Raw genomic sequence first — 11487 nt, 5'->3', positions numbered from 1 at the left:
ATGGATAGATCATAACATGTATAACAAAACATACTTAGTGAACATCTCCAGATTATGCACAGAACTCATGGTGACAGCAGGTTTACATGGCATCACAATGTTACAGCTACAGACTTAGCAGAAATTAATGTCACAGAAATCAGCAACATCACGGAGGCTATTTTGCATGCTTGTGCCAGTCACCACATATAACACAAAAATACAAGACAAGCACCCCTATAAAGATGACATGATTTAGTTCAAAACACATGTAGAGCTCATGCTCATAGGATGCAGACACAAAATGCAACGAAAAAGACAAATCACCAAGTTATAACAGTTTCAGCAGGTTAACATCATATGGCACTCTTGCAATGATGATTAGGGCATCAAGATGAACTCTAATGAACATGAACCAATGGAACAAAATGAAGAGCATCTCACAATGAACATTTTTATATATTATGCATGCAAAACGGAGCTATGTGCAAGAAGTTATAGTAGGTCAAACATGTGCAACTGATGTTGAAAATCTGGGACTTGGAAGAAAAAATGGACCTCGGGGAAAGTTGGACGGGGCGGTTCGGGGACGAGCAGATCCGGGACGGCGGGGGCGTTTGGTTGGTGGTGGTGGTGGATCTCATCCAGATCCTGGGGACCTCGCCGGAGTTGGCCGAGGAGGTGGCCGGATATGGCGGGGAAGAGGCGGAGGAGGCGGATCCGGGGCCGGGGAGACCTCCTCCGGCCGGATCCATGGCCGCCGGGGTCGGGGCAGACGACGGTGCTCGAAGGCGGCGGCTCCAGCGGCATGGCGGCGAAGGCGGGCGGCGGGGAGGCGCCGGCGACGAGGCGGCGGATGGCGGGGCGGTTCCCGGCGCGGGGCGGCGAGGTCGCGGCCGGAGCGACGAGCGGCGGGACCGGGGCGGCGGGGTTGGAGGGCGCGGCCTCCGGCGAGGACTCGGGGTCGCCGGCGCGGCGAGGTGGCGGGGCGGCGACGGCGGGGCCGGCGACGGGCGGAGCGATGGGCGGTGGAGGTGCGGGCTCCCTCGGGCCCAGCACGGCCCGGGACGGGCCCGATCTGGGCTCCGCGGGCCCGGCGGTGGAGGGAGGAGAGAGAGGGCTGGCGGGGCGACGTGGCGGCTTCGGATTGGCCGGCGGGGCGACGTGGCGGCTTCGGATTGGCCGGCGGCGATGGGCGGACACGTCCGGTGACGACGCGGACATGTCCGGCGGCGGGAGGAGGAAGAGGGCTAGGGTTAGGGGTGGATTCATCCGCAAATTTCGAGGAAGATGGCTTATTTATAGGTAGAGGGAGATAGGAGAGTCCAAATGGGGTGCGGTTTTCGCCCACACGATCATGATCGAACGACCGAGAGCATGGAGGGGGTTTTGCTGGGTTAGTGGGCTGATTTGGAGGGGTGTTGGGCTGCAAGACAAAAGGGGCTTTCGGTTAGCTCGGTTAACCGTTGGGGTGTCAAACGACCTCCAAATGGAACGAAATTTGACGGGCGGTCTACCGGTGATATACCAAGGCCACTCGGCAAATCTCGGCCCATTCCGAGAATGTTTTTCTCCCGCTCACGAAACAAGGTCTGAGAGGGGCGACGGGCGCGAGGGACAGTGTCGGATCGCGAAACGGACAATGGGGAAAAGGACCGGATGCAAGTTTTGAAAAGCATGCAGATGAAATGCAGATGATGACATGGCAAAATGCAACACGCAAGCAAACGACATGGCAACAATGACGAATAACTGGGAGACGCCTGGCGCATCGGATCCGGGGCGTTACAGTATGTTGTCATTACGGTATGACCGATAAAGATCTTCGTAGAATATGTAGGAACCAATATGAGCATCCAGGTTCCGCTGTTGGTTATTGACCGGAGAGGTGTCTCGGTCATGTCTACATAGTTCTCGAACCCGTAGGGTCCGCACGCTTAACGTTCGATGACGATTTTGTATTATATGAGTTATGTGATTTGGTGACCGAATGTTGTTCGGAGTCTCGGATCAGATCACAGACATGACGAGGAGTCTCGAAATGGTGAAGAGGTAAAGTTTGATATATAGGACGATAGTATTCGGACAACGGAAGTGTTCTGGGGTGTATCGGGTACATATCGGAGTACCGGGGATGGTTACCGGAACCCCCGGGCGGAATAATGGGCCTTATGGGCCATAGGAGGGGAGCACACCAACCCGCAAGGGGTGGCGCCCCCCCTAAGGAAGGAGGCTGAATAGGAGAAGGAGGAGGGGGTTCGGCCCCCCTTTCCATCCTCCTCCCCCCCCCTCGGTAAAAGGAAAGGGGGGGCGAATTGGAATAGGGCCCCCAAGTAGGATTCCTCCTACTTGGGGTGCGCAAGGTAGCTCCCCTCCCCCTCCCACCTATATATACATGGGGAGGGGGCGCCTAGAACACACACCAACAATTGTTAGCCGTGTGCGGCGCCCCCTCCACAGTTTACGCCTCCGGTCATATTCTCGTAGTGCTTAGGTGAAGCCCTACGTGGATCACTTCACCATCACCGTTACCACGCCGTCGTGCTGACGGAACTCTCCCTCAACACTTTGCTGGATCAAGAGTTCGAGGGACGTCATCGAGCTGAACGTGTGCAGAACTCGGAGGTGCCGTACGTTCGGTGCTTGATCGGTCGGAACGAGAAGAAGTTCGAATACATCAACCGCATTGTCAAACGCTTCCGCTTTCGGTCTACGAGGGTACATGGACATACTCTCCCCCTCTCGTTGCTATGCATCTCCTAGATACATCTTGCGTGAGCGTAGGAAAATTTTGAAATTGCATGCTACGTTTCCAACAGTACCCCCCCCCCTCCAGGGGATGTCGACTTAGAAGATCCGAGTCGCCTTTCTAGGTGGATATCATCTCTAGTTGCTGGCAGATTTATCCCTTGCAGTTATGTGTCATGTTACAGAGTGTAGTTGCCGTTGAGCTAAAACATATGCAACTGTGGGTCGAGGGTGAACATGCAACTGCCGCACAATATGTGCGAATAAGGGCCAGATGTGGGCATACAACTGCCGCAGAACAGGGCGCAGTTGCGGGACTGGGTTGAACATGCAGTTGTCAAACAAGTTTTGTATGTGGAAATCCCCCTATTTAGGAATCACATATATTAAGAATGATGACAATCATTCAAGAAAATTCATCCTATATTTAGGAATTGTTCATCATATATATTAAGAAGATGATCATATCATATTCTTTAAAAACAATATGTTTGATAATATACACAACGTATTTGGAGTGTTAATCGTGTCTTGAAAAAAAAGTTGAGTATTTGAAAAATGTCCATTGTGCTTGCAAATATGCATGTTGTATATTTGTAAAATGTTAATCTCAAGTTTATAGAAAATTTTCATCTCATATTTGAAAAATGTCCATCGCATTTTTAAAATATATTACTCATGTTTTTTTTTTGCATATTTGGAAACTGCTCACTGACATTAAAAGAATGTTCGTCTCATATGTGTAGAAATGTTCATCTCCTATTCCTAAAAATGATAATTGTTTTTCAATATATATGAACATTTCTTATATATGTTATCTAAAATACATGAACAATTCCCGTAAACTCATGAATAAATCTAGGAAATCGATGAATTAATAAGGCATCCCAAATGTGCGGAACCAGCACCATACAAATTTATTGATCGCAAAGAACACAAATCCTTTCGTTATTTTATTTATAAATATACAAGGGATCATCGAATTAGCACGTATACCCTCTGTTTTTGAATGTAAGACGTTTTAGCAGTTTGTCTTACATTTAGGAAGAGAGGTAGTACATCGTACCCCAACCCGATGTTGTGTCCAACCATCTCACAACATATATCAACAAGGACGCCGGCTCGGAAGGGGATCCCTGATCAGCGGGTTTGGTTAAGGCTCGTCGTCGGCGGACAGGCAGACGTTCTCCTGGCCCGTTTGCTCCTCAGTGCACGCCATGCTCAGCCTGCACGTTCGGCAAACAATAAAGCAACGCAAGATGCTTAAGCGTCCACTACCATGCTATTTTGAAAAGACAACAGAGAAACACGGCGAGGTTCAGTACCTTCAGGACGTGCGATGTGTGGCCGGCGTCATGACCATGGCCGTGGCCGTGGTGCTCGTGCAGCATCACCCCGTGCTTCCTGATCTGCTCCCGGACGAACTTCTCGTAGATGAAGGACGCGCCCCTGAACTGCGGCAGCACCAGCCACGCCACGAATAGCAGCTTCAGCTCGTACCACAGCGGTATCCTGCAAGATCAACACGATTATCTTTTCTGCATGCGGAGCAAAATGTTCAGGGAAAGAGCATGAATTTTACCAGTAGAGGACTTGCTCGGCTGCCATTTCGAAGAGGGCGATGAAGGAGTAGATTATCCAGTAGGCCAGCCACTGGCCGTCGTCCAGCTTGGACGTGCTCTCCATCGCGCAGATCGACGCGTACCTGATGATCAAAACCAACAGCTCACACATACACCCACAGATCTTACCAACGTTCTCAGTACAGAGCATATCATAGCCTAGCCACAGTTAACCGCTGCAACGCAAGGTGCAACGATCGGCAGGAATGCCCACTCACAGCGGGTATATCAGGGTCAGGCTCGGCCTGCAGAGGAAAGAGAAGCGCCCATGATCCACAACATTATAGCCAAATAAGTGATGATGGAAACTGAAGGATTCAGGAGGCGTGAGCTGTGTCGTGCATGCGCGTACCCGGCAATGGCGTGGAGGTGGCAGATGAGCGCCCATGTGCTCTTCGCCATCCCGGCTCCGGAAGGAACTCACCGCGACCCTGATGAGAAATGTACAGCTCGTGGTGGCGTGGGGTTCGGTTGATGGAGCGGGGAGAAGCGCGAGCTCAGTTTTTAACGGTGCCGGGGAAGGGGATGGCATCGGGTGCCTGGCTTGGACGTGGAGTCCAAGGCTGGATCGGAGCCCTGGCCCGCAACACCAGGTCGACCGGGCTCGAATCGCGTTGCGTGGCTGCTTCCCTTCTTCCCTCTCGGCAATGGGAGGGAGCACGCTACGGTTGCCACGTGATGCGCTTTTTTACCGAGGCAACAAGCCAGCCACGCCTAGAGGCTGCGAAATGAACCAAGAATTCGAGACACACAAGGGAGAGAAGGAAAGGTAGAATAGTGTAGTAGAACAGTGATGAAACGAAAAACAAACGCGAGCCCTCCTGTTCCGCGCTTGCCGTGACGGATTGTCGAGGAAACACCTGAACGCCTTATATGGGCCAGCCATGATGCAGCCCACTTAGGTCCTTGTTTTTTTTACTTCGGAAAAATTAATTCAAGTAACATTACTTCAGAAACATACTTTATGAATAATTAAAAAAATTCACATACTTTCTCATAAATTCTCACACGTGTGAAATAAAAATACATTGCCTATTCAAAAATATTCACGTAAATAAAATTTTATACCCATGTACCCAAAAAATCATAGATTAAAAAAAGTTCATACACGTGTGAATATATGTTTATATATTGTGGGAAAATGTTCGAAGTATAAAATAAAAAATATAAACATAAATCAAGAACAGGTGAAAAGAAACAAAAAATATGGAAAAACATAAAAAAAGGAAGAAAAATTGAACAAGTATGAAAAGGAAAAATAGAAGGAAATGAAAATAAGGAGAAAGCTGACTAAAACCAGGAATGCGCAAGACCCAAGACACGTATACACCCCCCCCCCCACCCCCACCCCCCGGGCCTAACACTTGTGCATCCCGCACAAAATAGGATTTGACAATAAATGCGACTTGGGTGACATCGTCTCCAAGATCTTTTGTGCACTAGAAGAGCCTTGGCTCAATGGATTTTTCATTTCCCTAGTGAAAGATCGTGGATGTCGCCTAGAGGGGACTGCTAAATAGGCGTTTTTAAAATAATTACGATTTAGGCTTGAACAAATGCGGAATAAAATTAGCGTTTAATTGTCAAGCACAAAATCTAAAATAACTAGGCTCATGATGTAGGATGGAACCCTAGGGGGCGATCTTTCACGAAATGGAGGGGATCCCGCGAAAAACACGAAGAACACGAGGAGAAAAACGAGAGGAACACTCAAGAACAAGTCCAATCACACATCATCCACTAGACAATCAAACACACAAGATCCACAAGGAACATGAACAACAAAAGGAAAGATACATGGAAAAGTTCATCCCAAATCCAAGGAGATGGGGGCTTGAATCCTAGAAGGATCTTCTCCGTGAGGAGGTCTTGAATCCCTCGGGATCTTCTCCTAGATGGAGGTCTTGGCCTGTAATGGAGTAGTCTCTCTCTCTCTCTCTCTCTCTCTCTCTCTCAAGAGTAGAGTAGGTAGGAGCAAAGCTCACATACAAATGAGCTATCATATTTGCTAACCCTAACTAGAGGAAGGGGAAGGAGTATATATAGGCTAGTCCACGAAGGGGTAAGTGAGGAGGGGATACATGGGCCTCTGGCCCGACTCTACGCGCAGGCAGGCGCCGGATGTCCTGCTGGGGGCCGGATGTCCGGCCATTCGTGGGGCACCGGATGTCTGGGGCACTCACCGGATGTCCGGCCTGGCGGTGGCCGAATCTGTTCTTCTCTGGGTAGCTGCTGTCCGGATTTCCGGGGGAAGGCCGGATGTCCGGGCTGCCGGGAGGCGTCGGATGTCCGGACGCTGATGCTGTTGGCCGTCTGTTGGTGCAGCTCCTTGGCGGCTACACAGGCGCCGGATGTCCAGCCTCTGGCCCGGATGTCCAGCCGCTGTAGCTTCAGCAACTCCGTCTTCTTCCGACTCCGCTTCCATGCTTCCCTCGCGGATGGTGTAGTTGTACACTTGCGCTCGCACTCCTCCTCCTCCTCGTCCGTGGTGCTCCGACAATACCTATGTATGCACACGAGTGGAGTGTCAAGTAGTATACCATCCTCGAAGGGGTCAAGTGAGCACGTGTAAAGGAGATGATTCACCTTTGGGTATGTGAAGTAGATGTCGCACGTGTCACTTGCCTAATGGGCTCTTGACATGGTGATGTCCGTAGGATGCTCTGCATCATCCCCCCCCCCCCCGGAAAGATCCGACCTCGGATCGAATACCAAATCACCATGGGAAAGAGATGGCTTCGCCGTGAAGAGGTGGACGATAACCAAGTACTCATCATCTTCGAGCTCGAAATGGGCACTCTCCAATGTCGCACCATCGATTCCTTCAAAAGGAGTAAGTACAACAAACACTTGGAAAAACAAATGTGGTTAGTGTTAGTGCAAAACCAAGCATTCAAGAGGTGATTCACCAAACAAGTGTCGTCATCATGCAAAGCATATGGTGTGACAAAGGATTGTGACATGGCATGTAAGCATATCAATTGAGCACAAGCAAAGATATCATGGGGACAAGTGTTGGAAATATGCCCTAGAGGCAATAATAAATGGTTATTATTATATTTCTTTGTTCATGATAATTGTCTATTATTCATGCTATAATTGTATTGTCCGGAAATCGTAATACATGTGTGAATACATAGACCACAACGTGTCCCTAGTAAGCCTCTAGTTGACTAGCTCGTTGATCAACAGATAGTCATGGTTTCCTGACTATGGACATTAGATGTCATTGATAACGGGATCACATCATTAGGAGAATGATGTGATGGACAAGACCCAGTCCTAAGCATAGCATAAAAGATCGTGTAGTTTCGTTTGCTAGAGCTTTTCCAATGTCAAGTATCTTTTACTTAGACCATGAGATCGTGCAACTCCCGGATACCGTAGGAGTGCTTTGGGTGTGCCAAACGTCACAACGTAACTGGGTGACTATAAAGGTGCACTACGGGTATCTCCGAAAGTGTCTGTTGGGTTGGCACGGATCGAGACTGGGATTTGTCACTCCGTGTGACGGAGAGGTATCTCTGGGCCCACTCGGTAATGCATCATCATAATGAGCTCAATGTGACTAAGGCGTTAGTCACGGGATCATGCATTGCGGTACGAGTAAAGAGACTTGCCGGTAACGAGATTGAACAAGGTATTGGGATACCGACGATCGAATCTCGGGCAAGTAACATACCGATTGACAAAGGGAATTGTATACGGGATTGATTGAATCCTCGACACCGTGGTTCATCCGATGAGATCATCGTGGAACATGTGGGAGCCAACATGGGTATCCAGATCCCGTTGTTGGTTATTGACCGGAGAGGCGTCTCGGTCATGTCTGCATGTCTCCCGAACCCGTAGGGTCTACACACTTAAGGTCCGGTGATGCTAGGGTTGTAGAGATATATGTATGCGGAAACCAGAAAGTTGTTCGGAGTCCCGGATGAGATCCCGAACGTCACGAGAGGTTCCGGAATGGTCCGGACGTGAAGAATTATATATAGGAAGTCCAGTTTCGGCCACCGGGAAAGTTTCGGGGGTTACCGGTATTGTACCGGGACCACCGGAATGGTCCCGGGGGTCCACCGGGTGGGGCCACCTATCCCGGAGGGCCCCGTGGGCTGAAAGTGGAAGGGAACCAGCCCTTAGTGGGCTGGGGCGCCCCCCTTGGGCCTCCCCCCATGCGCCTAGGGTTGGGAACCCTAGGGGGGAGTTCCCCCTTGCCTTGGGGGGCAAGGCAACCCCTTCCCCCCTTGTGGCCGCCGCCCCCCCTTGAGATCCCATCTCTTGGGGCCGGCCCCCCCCCCAGGGGGCCTATATAAAGGGGGGGAGGGAGGGCAGGACACAACAGCCTTGGGCGCCTCCCTCCTCCCCTGCAACACCTCTCTCTCTCTCTCGCAGAAGCTTAGCAAAGCCCTGCCGAGACCCGCTACATCCACCACCACGCCGTCGTGCTGTTGGATCTCCATCAACCTCTCCTTCCCCCTTGCTGGATCAAGAAGGAGGAGACGTCGCTGCACCGTACGTGTGTTGAACGCGGAGGTGCCGTCCGTTCGGCACTCGGTCATCGGTGATTTGGATCACGGCGAGTACGACTCCGTCATCCACGTTCATTGGAACGCTTCCGCTCGCGATCTACAAGGGTATGTAGATGCACTCCCTTCCCCTCGTTGCTAGTATACTCCATAGGTGCATCTTGGTGAACGTAGGAAAATTTTAAAATTATGCTACGATTCCCAACAGTGGCATCATGAGCCAGGTCTATGCGTAGTTACTATGCACGAGTAGAACACAAAGAAGTTGTGGGCGTTGAGTTTGCCAATTCTTCTTGCCGCTACTAGTCGTTTCTTGTTTCGGCGGCATTGTAGGATGAAGCGGCCCGGACCGACCTTATGAAGGGTAAATAGAAATTGGCAAATCACGTTGTTTCGGCGGCATACTAGTCGTTTCTTGCTTACGTGAGACAGGTTCCACCGACTGACATGCACTAGTTGCATAAGGTGGCTAGCGGGTGTCTGTCTCTCCTACTTTAGTCGGAACGGATTCGATGAAAAGGGTCCTTATGAAGGGTAAATAGAAATTGGCAAATCACGTTGTGGTCATACGTAGGTAAGAAAACGTTCTTGCTAGAAACCTACAAACCACGTAAAAACTTGCAACAACAATTAGAGGACGTCTAACTTGTTTTTGCAGCAAGTGCTATGTGATGTGATATGGCCAGAAGATGTGATGAATGATATATGTGATGTATGAGATTGATCATATTCTTGTAATAGGAATCATGACTTGCATGTCGATGAGTATGACAACCGGCAGGAGCCATAGGAGTTGTCTTTATTATTTTGCATGACCTGCGTGTCATTGAATAACGCCATGTAATTTACTTTACTTTGTTGCTAAACGAGTTAGCCATACAAGTAGAAGTAATCGTTGGCGTGACAACTTCATGAAGACACAATGATGGAGATCATGATGATGGAGATCATGGTGTCATGCCGGTGACGAAGATAATCATGGTGCCCCGAAGATGGAGATCAAAGGAGCATGATGATATTGGCCATATCATGTCACTATTTGATTGCATGTGATGTTTATCATATTTTGCATCTTATTTGCTTAGAACGACGGTAGTAAGTAAGATGATCCCTTATAATAATTTCAAGAAAGTGTTCACCCTAACTGTGCACCGTTGCGAAGGTTCGTTGTTTCGAAGCACCACGTGATGATCGGGTGTGATAGATTCTAACGTTCGAATACAACGGGTGTTGACGAGCCTAGCATGTACAGACATGGCCTCAGAACACACGCAATACACTTAGGTTGACTTGACGAGCCTAGCATGTACAGACATGGCCTCGGAACACGGAGGACCGAAAGGTCGAGCATGAGTCGTATAGAAGATACGATCAACATGGAGATGTTCACCGATCTTGACTAGTCCGTCTCACGTGATGATCGGACACGGCCTAGTTGACTCGGATCATGTTTCACTTAGATGACTAGAGGGATGTCTATCTGAGTGGGAGTTCATTAAATAATTTGATTAGATGAACTCAATTATCATGAACTTAGTCTAAAAAATCTTTACACTATGTATTGTAGATCAAATGGCCCACGTTGTCCTCAATTTCAATGCGTTCCTAGAGAAAACCAAGCTGAAAGATGATGGCAGCAACTATACGGACTGGGTCCGTAACCTGAGGCTCATCCTCATAGTAGCCAAGAAAGATTATGTCTTAGAAGCACCGCTAGGTGAAGCACCAATCCCAGAGAACCAAGACGTTATGAACGCTTGGCAGCAGCGTGCTGATGATTACTCCCTCGTTCAGTGCGGCATGCTTTACAGCTTAGAACCGGGTCTCCAAAAGCGTTTTGAGAAACATGGAGCATATGAGATGTTCGAGGAGCTGAAACTGGTTTTTCAAGCTCATGCCCGGGTCGAGAGATATGAAGTCTCCGACAAGTTCTTCAGCTGTAAAATGGAGGAGAACAGTTCTGTTAGTGAGCACATACTCAGAATGTCTGGGTTGCACAACCGCTTGTCTCAGCTGGGAGTTAATCTCCCGGATGACGCGGTCATTGACAGAATCCTCCAGTCGCTTCCACCAAGCTACAAGAGCTTTGTGATGAACTACAATATGCAGGGGATGGAAAAGACCATTCCCAAGGTATATTCAATGCTGAAATCAGCGGAAGGGGAGATCAGAAAAGAACATCAAGTGTTGATGGTGAATAAAACCACTAAGTTCAAGAAGGGCAAGGGTAAGAAGAACTTCAAGAAGGACGGCAAGGGAGTTGCCGCGCCCGGTAAACCAGTTACTGGGAAGAAGTCGAAGAATGGACCCAAGCCTGAAACTGAGTGCTTTTATTGCAAGGGAAGTGGTCACTGGAAGCGGAACTGCCCCAAATACTTAGCGGACAAGAAGAAGGCCGGCAACACCCAAGGTATATGTGATATACAAGTAATTGATGTGTACCTTACCAGTACTCGTAGTAGCTCCTGGGTATTTGATACCGGTGCGGTTGCTCATATTTGTAACTCAAAGCAGGAACTACGGAATAAACGGAGACTGGCAAAGGACGAGGTGACGATGCGCGTCGGGAATGGTTCCAAGGTCGATGTGATCGCCGTTGGCACGCTACCTCT

General features: G+C 49.4%; 1 protein-coding gene across 1 annotated transcript; it reads right to left on the bottom strand.

The window, feature by feature from the left end:
* Positions 1 to 3643: 3643 nt before the first annotated feature.
* LOC109754986 (protein HVA22) lies at positions 3644 to 4839 on the bottom strand. The gene is made up of 5 exons (XM_020313867.4): positions 4702 to 4839; positions 4568 to 4594; positions 4310 to 4432; positions 4053 to 4239; positions 3644 to 3953 (listed from the first exon to the last, which is right to left on the bottom strand). Exons 1-5 carry the CDS (start codon positions 4749 to 4751, stop codon positions 3933 to 3935), a joined length of 408 nt encoding a protein of 135 aa, XP_020169456.1. The 5' UTR covers positions 4752 to 4839; the 3' UTR covers positions 3644 to 3932.
* Between the last annotated feature and the right edge of the window lie 6648 nt (positions 4840 to 11487).

The sequence above is a fragment of the Aegilops tauschii genome, chromosome 5 (genome assembly GCF_002575655.3).
Source record: "Aegilops tauschii subsp. strangulata cultivar AL8/78 chromosome 5, Aet v6.0, whole genome shotgun sequence".
NCBI lineage: Eukaryota > Viridiplantae > Streptophyta > Magnoliopsida > Poales > Poaceae > Aegilops > Aegilops tauschii.
Note: the sequence above shows the minus strand (reverse complement) of the source record. Positions and strands in the feature narration are given on the sequence as shown.